The 14762-nt window shown below is 37.3% G+C and overlaps 1 protein-coding gene across 4 annotated transcripts in view; it reads left to right on the forward strand.

The window, feature by feature from the left end:
* Positions 1-13832, forward strand: part of LOC122556672 (protein phosphatase 3 catalytic subunit alpha) — a 426923-nt gene extending 413091 nt beyond the window's left edge. For 3 of the 4 annotated variants that reach the window (XM_043703682.2, XM_087995359.1, XM_087995358.1), the window contains 2 exons: positions 10781-10828; positions 12220-13832. In XM_043703682.2, the coding sequence (XP_043559617.1) occupies positions 10781-10828; positions 12220-12404 (233 nt within the window). In that variant the 3' untranslated portion in view covers positions 12405-13832. The remainder of the gene's footprint in view (positions 1-10780; positions 10829-12219) is intronic. The other variant, XM_043703683.2, reaches the window with a different exon arrangement.
* The last annotated feature ends 930 nt before the right edge of the window (positions 13833-14762 follow it).

Here is a 14762-nt window from a genome sequence, read left to right on the forward strand (position 1 = left end):
TCTTTTCTGCTTCAATTTGTCACAGTCTCACATCTGTCTGATTAACCATTCAGAATTTCCTGTATTATTAGTTTTGTAGCTTTGCCATTGCAATTAATATTCATCAAACAAAGAGTTTGGGTTCCCTGACATTGGAAGTTTAAGGACAAGCAATAAACCACTGGTCACTAATTCGCCATCCAGAGTGATGGGCATGAAATTGGACAGGACTAGAAATAGATATGAGTATCACAATATGGCATTATCCCATGCTCAATAATTCGAATAGAGGCCATACACAAACTTTGTGTTGCCTGATAATTTAAATGATTCTGCATGTAGCCAACAATGTGCTATTCATGTGCTATGAATGTACACCTGCTCTGAGGGTGCAAGTTCTATGAAACTAACAAGAGCTAAAGCTAGCCTGCACTACCTGAAGTGATTCTGTAGATCTTAAAGGGGAAGTGTTTCATGGCTGCAATAGGTGTTGGAAGTCATTCACAATTGCTATGACCTGGGAAGGATAGAACATTGACAAACCATGAGAAAGAGTTGTTTAAAGATTTTCTCAAGCTGAACAGGAGACCGTAAGTGATGCCAGAGAGAGAGGGAAAGGGAAAGATGTCATCTGTCCACAGAAGAATAGAAGGTTCAGAAGGAAAACTCTATACAGCTGTTTCAAGAGCTGTGGCAGCCAATGTCAAGAGTAAAATTTAGGATATAGATGTATATCCAAAGAGGTTCAAAGGCCTAACAAAGGCAAATGGTGCAGCATCTTGGAATAAAATATTCTGCCAGCTGCACCATTTGCCTCAGAGACTGCTAAATGTTCCATACACCCAACACTCACCTATACACAATCTCTAACAACCATAATTCATACCTATCATTCATACCTTCACTTTACCCTTACACACTTAGCAGTGCTGTACATTTCATATGCAGATATCACAGTGTGAACACTGTCAACTGTTTAACCATGTCCATGTCATTTTACATCATACTCACTGACACACTTCCCTGTCAAGGTAGTGCAGAACGAGAGACAGTAACACCAAACTGACAATACTTCATTTCTCTGTAACATTGCAGGATGCACCAGTCACTGTTGTAGGAACAACCAAAACTGAGGAAATACCAATCACTGGGTCTGAAATCATCAATAATAATGGCATCATTGTATCAGATCATTATCTCTCTCACATCCTATTTCCCTCATTCTACAACCTACCTTTGTACTTTTCATCTTCAGTTAATGAAAAAACTGCAATCTCATCAGTCAGGTACAACAGGAAGACAGTAATGAAGAAAAACATTGTCACTCGCTTTCATACTGGCAGCTTCTAGCTCAGACACTGACACTGGACTTGTTGATGGGGTTTGCCTGTTGTGAGGCTCCAGCATGACTGGCCTAGAGCCAGGGTTGGGGAGTTCATCATACATGTGCTAGTTCACCAGAGGTCAAAGTTGGCATGGGTTCTACTGCAGGACTTTCAACTGGGGGCTTTGAAAAGGCTGCTTACTGTCGGAGGCTATTAAATGCATTTAAATGCTTTTTGCATTGGCAGATCTGTTGGAAAGCCTGCGATCAATTTCAGTATGAAGTGCTTCCAAATAAACCTGTTGGACTATAACCTGGCGTTGTGTGATTTTAAACTTGAAACAAGGCATTGTGCAGAGCATCTAGCCTATCCTTTCCATCATGAAAATCGTGGCCTCCTCCATTTACACACATGCAAATCCCAACAACTTGCAGCATCTGATGGCTGATGAATCAGCTTATATTGCAGCAAGTGTGAAAGTCACTCAACATTTGGGTGCTGCAGTGATAACTCAAGGCTGAAGTTATGCAGCCAAATATGTTGCCATACAAACAATGACTTTTCTCAAGTAAATTCAACTTGTTGTCACGCAAACTCGATTGATGGTATGACTAGTCTCTGTTCAAAGAGAATTGCGGTCTATCATAGCAAGCAGCCCTTGGATTTTGGAGATGCTGTCTCAGAATGGGCATGAAGCATCAATCTACTTTCCTCTCTCAGGATGACACCATTGCCATTTTGCCAGTGCCCACACTATGCCAGCCAATCTGACAGTCAAGATTGCAACAAAGTATGCAAAGGTAATATAGCCTGAAGCTAGGCTATCAAAGACTGGAGTTGCTGGAGGTCATTCTCCAAAGGCAAATCTGTACTCTGCCCCTTTGAAAGCTATCAGCTCTGTGAGCTGAGAATGCAGAAACACTAGAAGAGGCAAAGGCACGTGGAATTCAGCAAAATGCAGAAGATGCGTTGATGATTGTTTGCAATATGGCATGTTTGATTTACAGTTTTGTTTGGAACATGTAGTTTGTGGTGACTTCTGCATTGTAGTCAAAAGAACGCACTGATGGTCAGTAATAGAGGGAAGATAAGGTGTCGGACTTGTGGTGAATGAGTATCAAGTTGTTTTTCCTGGTACTGTTGTCAAGTGAGATGATTGCATAGAGTCTAGCCAGGAAGGAACTGTTGGTTGTTTCCTCCCTTCCTCCTGCTCCTTTCACGTTGTTGTTTGTCGCGTAGCTGGTGATAAGGATGTGCTCTCATGATGGCGAGGTTGTGAAGCATGCCACATACCACCTGCAAAACAGTCCAAGGAGCAAATGCACCTTTTAAACAGCTTGATAGTTCCATAGAAGTACGGCTAACATTATATGCGTCCTCCCAAGGCAAACACGTTCATTTGTTGTGCACTAGAACCCACTGGTTTGTTATACTGGCTCAAATGGAAGTGATACAGCAGAATGAAGACTGCTCCCAAAATACCAGGCTTTGATCTGCGTGATACTTTGCTATAACAACCCACTAACAGGATGTTACGATCATGAATTTGCTTTGGTTGAAGTAAATCTCAGTATCATATACAGGCCCCACAAAGCAAATTCATAAATCTGTGTGCTCACTCACTCCATCTGCTTCTCGCTGGCAAGACAGGAGGAAATGTCAATTTTTTGGAATATGGAGCCATAGTGGTCTGTATTTTGCAACAGTATGTAATGGTGACTCCAGCAAAAGGTAGAAACAATGAGGAAGCACATTAGTTGAGCAGTTGTGTGAATCTCTCTGGAACAAAGGGTACCTTATCTGAAAGAGGTCTCGTGGAGAGAAGGAAAGCCAGACAAAATATTGTGTTGACAAGTTGTGAACTACAGGCTTAATTCTACATAAATACTTTGGTTTTCTTGTTTAACTTTAATTTCCCTTCATGTTCGTGAAACTTGCTGCCACTGGAATAAGAATCCCTGCTTCATGACCTATGGGCTGACCATACAATTCCATTTCCATAGTACAGGTAACAGGTCCTGGCAGCCGAAGGCACCTGGCCTAAATGGAGTGGATTATGGAAGAGCTGAAATGGATTGTGTCCTCAAGGAAGGTCAATGGTGCTCTGGTATCATTAGAGGCTTGAGCATTGGCAGAGAAAATTGGACCTTTAGACAAAACCGGAATAGGTTCCCAGTTGCATTTGTTTGATAGTATGAAGAAAAGAAGCTGCTGCTTATATTTGACAATAGGTAGGATACTGGTCAGATGTGAGGAATTCCTGAAACACCCGAAGATCCAGTGATTGAAGACTGGACTCAGGGTGCACAACTGGTTATGGTGTCCAGTTGCCTTGGTGTGAAGGAATTGGAGTTCACAATAGAATATCTGTTTGGGAAGGCCATTGGGAAATATTGGGATGAGGTCCAAATATTCAAATGTCTGCAGCAAATGGTTGAGTAGAAGGAAGGAGTTTGAGCATACTGGTGGTATTGGGGTCAAATATGTTGAGAACGATCCAGGCATCCTTGGAAAGCATAAATGGTGATTGCTACTACCTTACAAGTTCAGCAAGTAGGGCTGAGGAGGCTTTGACCTTGCGCTGTACACTCCAGTTGTATCATCCTATATGGAACCTGTGAAATGTTTGAAAAACAAGAAATCTGGATGTTGTCTCACCCACCCACACTACCACTGTTCTTGAAGGCTCATGCCAGCCCTCTGCAAATGGTCAACATCAGGCTTTGTTGGAATGCTACATCTAGCAGGGCTCGCACTCTGTAATCCTGTAGGTGGGTGCAGATTTCCAGTGACAATTGCAACTCATCAAGAAAACCCAAATGTATCCTTACTGTTGTGGACAGTGGACAGTGGACTCACTGCATGAAATATCTCTCTAATCTCATTTCAAAGATGGATGTTAGTGAGTTTGAGAAGACCCTGGGGAGGTAACTTATTTCTTCTGTCACCAAGTATGGGATGACTTTCAGTAAAACTAAATTTGACATTGGGTATTATGATCTGCTGAAGAACAGAATTATGAATGTAAATGACCATCCAGTACCAATTCCTTACCTAAAATAAAATCAAACAGTTGGAGAAACTCAGCAAGTCAGGCAGCACCTGTGAAGAGAGAAGCAAAGTGAACATTTCATGCCCAGGATAACTTCTTCAAAACCGGCCAGATTTCTCCCTTCTGCTTTAAGGATTCCTTTGTTAAGGATGTCACCCACTTCAAAGGGAGGAAACTTTGGACTACTTTCAGACATCTTTGGAGTGAGATGCCATCCAAGATTCATCAAGTCCAATGTCTCCCCTTAGTCTTTGACCGGAAGAAAAACTGAAAACTAAGGATCTCTGATGATTACCAGGCATGTTATGAAAAGATATCTAAGGTTGCTTACTCTTTACCTAGGATTAAGAAAGCTTTGCAAGTTCTCAAGTATGCAAAGTATTTCTGCAGTCTAGATTTGGCCTAATGTTATAAGCAGCTACCCATCGCGGAACAAGATATTGAAAAGACAGAATTCTGAATGGTTACCATGGGTCTTTAGAAATATACAAGAATACCATCTGGGCTTTGTCATTCCCCTGCTACCTTCATGCATTTGAGAGATAAAACTGTTGTCTGCCTTAATTTACAGTTCCTGCTTGTGTTTCTAAACAATATGCTCATCTTGAGCTCAATATTTGAGAGGACCCTAGACAGAATAAACATCATTTTAGCCTGCTTGTCACAGTTTATCCTGAAAATCAGACTAGAGAATGGCCAAATGGATAGCTGAACGTCACACAAGGCTAAAGCAGGATTATTTATAACGACCTCCAGCAGAAGGTGACAATGGTGACAGAGGGTGCCAAACAGAGAGCTTGAGCTGTTGAGTTCTCTAGAAGAAAGGGTGTCTTTGTCGCATGAGGCATCACGGGGAGAGGGATAGACAAATGAATTCCTCAACGGAATGTCAACCAGTGGTTTAATTCCATGTAAATATTGTTTTCCTTGTTTAATTTCATTTCATAACTTTGTAAAAATCTGATGCTAGTGGAATAAAGAATCTCTGCTTCATGACTTTCAGATTATCTGTGTGTTCAATCTCATGTTACAAGTGAACTGGAAATAGTTACAAATTCCAAGTAGGAATGAATCTGATGCATAAAGGTTTCTGGCCGTACTGCTATTGGCAATGTTGCACTGGACATGCTCAGCAGTTGCAGTCATGGCTGTAGTAAGTATCAAATTTCATATTGGAAATTCTGACTGAAGCAGAAATATAGAACAAATTGTTCATTGCTGAAACTGAGGTTGGAGAATTGCTTCCAGGAAAATATAGCTGCTTCCAGAGGACCTTTTCTTTCCCCCTTCCCTTGCCTCCTGTTCTAGAAGCTTGCCCTTTGTTTCCGCTTTGCGTGTTCCCTTGATGGTGTAGCCCAATGAGAGTTTTGTGTAGAATTCCTAAAGTCATTCAATATCCATCACAGCACTTCTGTGGACTTGAGCAACTTTACACAACTCTGGAAACTGTCAAACACTGTTATAATTACAATAACAGTGAATAGAAATCAATCAGCAAATCACCTGAAAGTCCTCTTTCCAATAGCATAGAAGGTGGGCTGAAGATGGTGGAAGATTTTTCGTGTTCTTGAATGCAGGTTCAACTGTGAAAAATTAAATTTTTTATATATCTGAAGAATTGAGTTTTGGAATGGCAACTGTGGAATTTGATCTACCTACTTTCTTCTGGACACTCCCTGTGTGCATGTTAATGCCATCACAAGAATGTGAGCCTGTGAACCTAGCACTAGAAATGTTCATTGGGGGGATGGTTTGGAGAAAAGATGGCACTCACTGTGCCAAGCCAAAGTTTGTAGCTGATTAGTTTTGTCCATTCTTGACTGAACAACTAGATGGTAACAATATGCAATGTGAAGGGTCTCATCTAATCATTTCTGCAGTCTGCTGTAGACCTGTCAGCTATACTTGGAAAGACAGAATGCAGACAAGTCAGTGGTTTTCTTGTCCAGGTTCTCAACTAATCAAGGAAATGTGATGCCAGAAATACCAAAAATAATGAAACTGGTGGGACACAGTGTTCACTTAAATTACCATTGTATTTCATTATTGTTTTACATTACTGAAATACAAATATTGAGTAACTCATTATTATACTGTAAAATCAGAACATCTTGTGCCAAGTGATGGAAATACACAAACATTAATATGAATTAAAGTAATTATTATATTCCTCACATATCTGTGGTTTTACTATATTACAATTGACATTTTTTTCTAATTCAGACTTCATTAAGTTTACTTGCGTTTGTACAATTACTCATTGACATAATGTAAATATGCTTCTAATATGTTGTGGTGGTACTTACACTTAGATATATGAAATGATTATAGGTTTTGAAATTTTTTTGATTAAATGTGGCTTGTCGTAGATATAACAGTAGATTAAAAGTTCACAGTATAATCAGCAATGGTGTTTTCAGTTTAACTATAAAAGCATACCAGTCATTGTAAGGTACAGGTGGAGAGATGATTACATTCCAACATCAATAAATTAACTGCAACAAAGTTATTCATTTTCATCCAAAACAATCAACCTGAATATTCTCATATTATCACAATTGACTTTAAATTTGCATATTCAATTTCACAACCTTATTCAAAGGTTATAATTCACATAAACAGCCTGAGCTGATTCAAAATGGGAAGCCACACCATCAATAGATACGCAATGACATTTAATATTGTTGTACAAGTGTTAATAACCGGAAGAAGTGCTCTCTCTATTTCCAAGGGAAGTTGCAGCTGTTACACAAATCAAAAGGATCTCAACATTTATCAATAACGGAAGTCTAATCTAACAACTAGGTGAATGTTACAGCAGTTACACCAGCAAAGAGAATGTGGTACTTGTGGGTTAGAATAGAAAAACAAAAATCTGGCACTCGAACGTATGTGCCAGTCTGCCACCTCCTTTCCTAACTCTGATCATTTTCCATGTAAGAGCACGATGGGTAGGTGATAGATGGGGAAGTGAAGACAAACAACTCATTAATTAGGCTGATCATTAAGAGCTCTCTTTCTGAACTTCCAAGAATTTTATGGGGGTGGGAAAACCATTAAGACTTCACTCTGGTTGACCATCAGCAACATGTTTAACAGTGTGAAACAATTTAATGTGAAAAAGTGAAAGTTTGGGCAAAGAGCTACCAAGCAATAATTATATTAGCCAGTCTTTTCCTATCCAAACTAGGTATCTGGGTCCTAGCTCTCCATTTACCCATTCCTCATTCTAAAGTTGAAAATGTTCTAATTTCTTGAAAAGCAGGTACAGACAACAGCCACAGCAATAGCTGCTGATTCAGGTCAGTACATGGCCCATTAGTTCATGTCCATTTGCAGATCTTCTCCATGTTAGGAACATTGGAGTTTCATTTGTGATACATCTGGCAGGAGCAAAGTAGCAGCCAACTGTAGAAGCTCTGAAAATTTAAGATGGCAAGCAGACTGAGGCAGAGGGTGAGATGGGGGCGGAATCAGGAGACCCAGTCAAAAGGACTACAATGATACAGGCTGACAGAATTACCAGTCCAGAAGGGAAAAAAAAAGTTCAACTGTTATGAATACTCTTTGTACCAGAAGGCAATCACACCTGTTAGGTTTGCATTGTCTGGTTTGGTCAGTGTGCAAGGACAGGAGAGTGATTGTGAGTGAGGCAGGTATGGAGAAACAGGACAGGAACATCAGCCTTTGCAAATGTCATGAGTTTGAGGTAATTTTCAGATTGTCTGGATGTGAGTCATGGCTACAGGGGTGATCACCAATGACGTAGCCAATTGCAGGGTCTTCACACACCATTCGCATATACAGATACATTGATTTTAGTTCCTGAGATCACTGCAATACACAGACCTCAGAGATCAGTGCAGCAGGAGGAAAAATGAAATGATACATACAGGATGACCATGACACTAAGTTACAGGAAGCCGCTTAAGAGGAGGGAGTATGAAGAAATGAAATTGTAAATAAATGAAGTAGTAAAGGACAGTGTAGTGGGCGGGACTGACACTGTCATTGAGTTCAGATTACTGTAATGCCTGCCTAGTACCAGGGCAAGGGACATCTACTCAGCACTGGAGAGCAACTTAGAGTGGGAGCCAAAGTTCTTTGAACTGCGGACACTGACTACAGATGTAGTTACTGTGAATCACACAGGATTCCACCAGTTCCCTCATGCTATACCAGCAACACATCATCTTGATTTTAATTTGTATTTGACTAATTAGCTTTTAAGATTAAAATGCCACTCAATGCCCATCTATTGCTTTTATACAATTAGTTATGCTGTAAATGTAATCTAGTATTTACTTACGAGCCCCATACTTTTTGAAACCCAGTTTAAATAGAAAAAACACACTCAAACCCTTCAAATATCTATCTGCACACTACTTAATGCCTCTGGACTTTAGCTCTTAGGTCAACTATCTTCAGCTACCACTCCACGTCTCTTATATTTTATAAAAGACCTTCTCCCCCACTGTGCAAATTCCCAGATTTAAGCACTCAGTCCCGAAGCACTCAGTCCCCACCGCTGCAGGTGTGCAACCTGCTGATAGAAATGCAAACATTCAGCCCACAGTTTCTAACAATTATTTCAGAAAAAATATATATATTTTATGTAACAATTAGTATTTGTGTAGTAAATAATGGCAGAAATATTGATGGCTAAATTAAAGTTTTACATAAATGTTCTCTATCATTAGCTTCTTTTTTGCATTAATAAGCTGAAGAGTGATTAAGTTGGTGAATGCAATGTTATCTAATATTGTAAATAGAAAACATAGCTATAGTACTGCACAGTGAGCTTCATATTTTGTATATCATTCAATAATCAATTTTGAGAAAGAATTTAGGTATGGCATAAAGTTTTTTAACCCAATTTATAATCTACATATTTAAAAAACAAAATACTGATCACAGAACTCAGCTGATTTAAAGATCGTTGGATCACAGGTTTCAATTTCTGAAAATTGATTTACTAAAATCTATTCAGCAACTTTTGACTCCTCGTCACCTGAATCACGTGTTTAGACATTTTAATGGAAATTCCATAACTTTTGTAGCCTTTGTCAGTTTTTTTAAGGATGACAAGATTTCATTTGATTATGAGAAGACACTGAAAAACTCTGTCTACAAGTAAGGAACTAAATTCTGTATATATGGTGTTATAAATATTTTCAAACAAAACTAGCACTTCACAATGTATTAATAGAGGTATTCTTGTATCTTACCATTTTGATTAGCGAATTGCAGCTTTTATTATGATCGAGATGCACTTTGGACTATTCTCCAGTATAAAGGCTGCTATATTTTTCTTTCCCTTCATGATGACTCCATCGAATTGCAAGTCAAGATTTGTAATTAATAAAAATAGTTACTAAAAAAAATAAAAATCCCTATACTCCTCACAGTTCACAATTTAACTTATTACTAAAATGTGGTGGCGATCAATGAATACCAAGAGCAAATACAGTGGTGCTGCAACAGTGCTTCTCATGCACATTATGCTGGAAGCTATTTTCTAACTGCAGTTATATTTTTCCATATAACTAAGAACATGATAAGGACAGAATATTCTATTAATGTTGCACTTGTAATACTTTTTAAAAAATCGTGCAATATGATGTTCTTTTAAATGGTCTGATGTAATTGCAGGTCAAGATAGACAGTTTCAGCTGTCACGTAGTGTGATTAAATTAATGTTGTGCAGCAGAGCTTCTAATTGATATGATGCATGATTGCATTTAAAATAAATAGCATATGTTCACTTATTGATAGTAACTCTACAGAATATGGAGAATTTATAAGGATGTCAAAAGAAAAGAATTGGTGTTAATTCTTCAAACATTAATTTCCAATATTACTCATCCATGAGAAGAATGAGTTAAAAACATTTCACAAGAAAACCACAGGTGTTTTCTCAAAAAAATGTATGTGTACATGTATCAGACAAAACTAACACACTTACTATGTGTACATCTGTTTAATCACCAGAAAACAGAAGTATTAATTCTGAATAATGTCTGGTTTTACAGTATATATATTCAAAACATGCAAACAAACTTTGTATTTTGTAGCTATAGTCAGCCATCTCTTCTGCTCTACGAATTGCCTAAAGATCATTTTATAATATTGTTTCATAATACCATTTAATTCTGAAATGATCCATTTTGTGATAATAAATTAAATTTTCATGTCATTTAATCTGCCCATTAATTTTTCCATATCTCTTTATATGCAGAAAAATTGGCTATATTTTTGTTGAAACTATGCTAATGCTTTCTTTCAAGTGTACTGTATATGCAACTGCCACTCCCACACTGTGCTCCATGGGGCTTCCTGTTTTCAACATGTTGAATATTTATTACACTGAAAACCCACTCAATTTTCTCATTCATTTTGCATGCAACCCTTCTCTTCTCTTCAGCTACTGTTGAGGCTATTGAGGCCATTGAGGGTGTTGAAACCCATGAAGGTAATATGGGGCATTTGTTCACTGTATTTGTTGTGATAGACTTTAGTGCTGTTATTTTGTTTTACATACATTCTTCAGGTTCAAGAGCCATGGGCGTAAATAGGCTTCTTAATGTGAGAGAACCAAGCTCACAATGTGAAAGAAACGTTGATGTATTTGCCACTTGCCAATATATTTATCGTATAACTAATCTCCTATTGAAAATGTAGGATAGTGAAATGTTTTCAATTTGCCGTATTTACGCCTATGAAAGTAGAAAGTGAGCTACATGCCATAACCATGATATACACTGCAGTTTTAACAAACACCATCATTTTTGTGTCTTGATCCTTTCCATTATTTAGCTGCAGTTGCACAGTTTGTTCTTGTTTACTTCTAAATTTAACAGTATATCGCTGAGAAATACAGCTGACCAATTTGTACAGGTAGTAGTTTGTTTTTCTTTAAGCATAAGTTTCAAATACACAAGAGCAAAAACAACTGTTGACTAAGTGGCTGTCTGGTGACTGGTGATGTTTGTTGTACAAAGGAACAGCAAGTGCTCCTCAAACCCTTGCAGGTTGCAAGAGTTTGCTTTTGATTTTGATTTTAATTTCCTTTTGAAGATTATTGTAAATTTCCATGTTTTATGACATTAACCTTTGCCTGTCCCCATGGAGAGATTTTTCTTTGTTTTACAATATCCTAAATAATATTTGTTCTGAATTTCCATTCTTAAACTGAAAATTCTCAGGGCAGCCGAAGTGTATTGTCATTTCTTTCATATATAGGCCTTTTGTCTACATCTAATTGCTAAGAAAACATTACTAAGTTACTGAGATATGCAGCAATGACTTCTACTTCAATAGTTAGTTGTAATTTCTGTCAGCTTTTCATGTTATAGTTTCACATGGAAAAGAGTAACACGTTTTATAGCTCTTACTAGCATTCATGCATAAAAAATGTCAGATTGTTGAAAACAAAATCTGTTTCAGGAAAAGTCTTCAGCTGATGGTATTTAGTAACAGAAATTCAATAAGCAAATATGGTATTAATCAATTAATCAAGCTTTACAAACTAAGGCAACTGTTGTTGAGTTACAAAACAAAAATTTTCAATTAAAACTCCAAATCATTTTGCACTAAATTTCAATAAAGAATGTGGTAAATGTCCTCTGCAATGTCCGAGTTTGCAAAAACCACAGGGAAATTGTCTTCTTACAGCTATTTATAGAACCAACCCTCTGCAGAAGTTCAATCGCAAATTTGCTTTAGGAAGTGAAACTAAATGCTGATCAGACAAGACTTCTTTTTTTTTTAACAAATATATGCTTGAAACATTATAATCTGTGGTTAATTGCATTTTTCTCTTTTTCACTTCTCAACAACCACAAAACAATAATCCAATTCTAGCTATTCGAGGATTTACACCTCAGCATAAAATCAGTAGTTTTGAAGAAGCAAAAGGCCTGGACCGTATCAATGAGAGGATGCCTCCTCGAAGAGATGCAGTATCCAATTCTGGCAGTCTTCATTCAACTGGGAAAATGAATACATCAGAGTCTAATGGAACAGATGACAACAGCAACATCCAGTGACTTGCTTATAAGACTTCAACAGTTCTGCAGTTGTACTATGTCAACTGTTTGTTGTTCCAGCCTCTCATATCCAAGACAGTGTATTGCTCGTTGAGAAGCAACCAGTTTGAATAAATTTATAAAAGAAAACACAAATCCCATAATTTCCACACAGAAAATTAGTGATAGAAAGCTGGAAACCTTGGCCATCTTGTTTAGAGGGACTGCCATCAGTGCTTATAGACAAGGTGAGAATAAATGCAGGTTATGTATTAAAGCCTGATCTGAGGCTGTTCAGTTGTTTACTTGTTTTCCCTAATGAAAACAAGAGTAGACATTTACAAAGGTCTCTTGTAAACTTGAGTAAATTGTTTCACATTGATACATCCAGTGGTGCATTTCAGAGTAGCACCAAACATTTCAAAACTGTTAAAAGTAAAAATGTTTCATGCATAAATATAGTTATATGATTAATATAACTTAATTTAAAATAAAGATTTTGCTACTAGTATTGAAATTCTGCAATTATGTAAGTCTTAGAAAAACAAATTTGAAGTTGCAAAATGTTTTAAATGCCAAATACCAGATAATTCTGTTTTGTATAAAGACCCCTGTCCAATTTCTGCGTATTTGGATGCTATCAGGTCTGTTTGATGGTAACCTACTATCCGATCATGTTGCTTGTAACTGGAATCCAATTTACTGGTATTTATCTTTTTGTTGCTAAGTTCTGACATAAAATAACTAGGTTTTGCTTGTCACTTGCCTGTAATGAACAGTTACAAATGGCACAGTATTTTTTGTAAAGTATTTAACGTGCACCACTATAGTGCCAGAATTAGGATTTGTACAGCATCTATAGAATGCAACTATGCATGTGGTTAAGTTTCTTAACAATATGTGGAGCTATATGTTTGCGGTGTTTAAAAAAAAATCTGGCTGTGTTGTATTCTTACTTGCTTTCTCTCTGCAGAATTGGTAAAGCTTTTGAGTTATCGCAATTGATGTACAAACATTGCAGTTAATTTGACAGTTAAAAATTATTTGTATTTTTTAATTTCTCTATATGTAAAGGAGTGGCTGATAGCACGAATGAGCATATTCAGTGAAACGTTGATTAGTCCAAAGCAACATGTTTGGCTGCCAATGCATGATAGCATGGGTATCAAAACTATTAAATTAATTAAGGCACAGTGTGGTGCCTCACTAAAAGCTAAATTAAGCATACCATCCATTTACTTCCACTCTTTGTTGACTCTTGTTTTGTCAAAGCGTGAAAACTTTTTGAAGATTTTCATGGATATGATCTTGTAATTCCTCTTGTAATTTTCTCATCTGGAACTGAGGCTTCATATTTAACTTGTTATTTGAAACACTGACATTGTGAGCATGCCCTCTGGAAACTCAAAAACACTTTTTTTACTATTCAATAAAATGTGCATGAACCCATCAATTTTTTGGAGATACCATTTTGTAACATCATGAACATAAGTTTACTAACTGAAGAATAGTAAGTAGGTAGTTTTGGTCACCCTGCTATAGCAAGGATATTATTATATAGGTAAGATTTATAAAGTTGTTACCTAGATTGAAGAGTTTGAATTATTGCGAGTGGCTGGATGGGCTGGAACTTCCTTCATTGGAGCATAGGAGACTGAAGGCTAATAAAATCATGAGGGGCATAGATAAGAAGAAAAGCCAAAATCCTTTCTCTAGGGTTGGGAATTTCAAAACTAGAGAACATAATTTTAAGGTGAGAGGAGAAAGATTTGAAAGGGACCTAAGGGACAACTTTATCACACAGAGGGTAGTTCGTATGTTGGATGAATTGCCTGAGGAAATGGTAGATGCAGGTACATTTACAACATTTAAGAGACATTTGGACAAGTACATGAATAGGAAAGGTTTAGAAAGATATGGGCTAAATATCGGCAAATGGGACTAGTTTAGTTTGGGAAACCTGGTCAGCATGGACGAGTTGGACCGATGAGTCTGTTTCCATGCTGTATGACTCCTCGACTCTATAAAAGTAAGTATAGCCCTATATTACTTCACGATGTGTTAACCTCACTGTATGTCAGAATAGCATGGAATTCTAAAATTATCATTAGAAAAACATCAGTAACACAAAAGAGAAAATTGCTTAAAAAAAAGGATTCTAATTGTAATTTCTCATCAAAGAGCAATGCCTGGATGGTTCCCTAGGAAAATTAAATCATTACTGGAAATGTGAGAAAATGCTTACAACCTGAAATGTTCATAGTTTTGCAAGGTGCTTAAATTATGGTATTTTAAATTTACAACAAACTACAGGATGCAAGATTATAACATGAACAAAATCACGTATTTGCTTAGTTCTTACTATGGTGTGAAACTCCA

This window comes from Chiloscyllium plagiosum, unplaced genomic scaffold (genome assembly GCF_037043375.1).
Source record: "Chiloscyllium plagiosum isolate Xiang-an unplaced genomic scaffold, Cpla_swu_hap1 HiC_scaffold_16, whole genome shotgun sequence".
NCBI lineage: Eukaryota > Metazoa > Chordata > Chondrichthyes > Orectolobiformes > Hemiscylliidae > Chiloscyllium > Chiloscyllium plagiosum.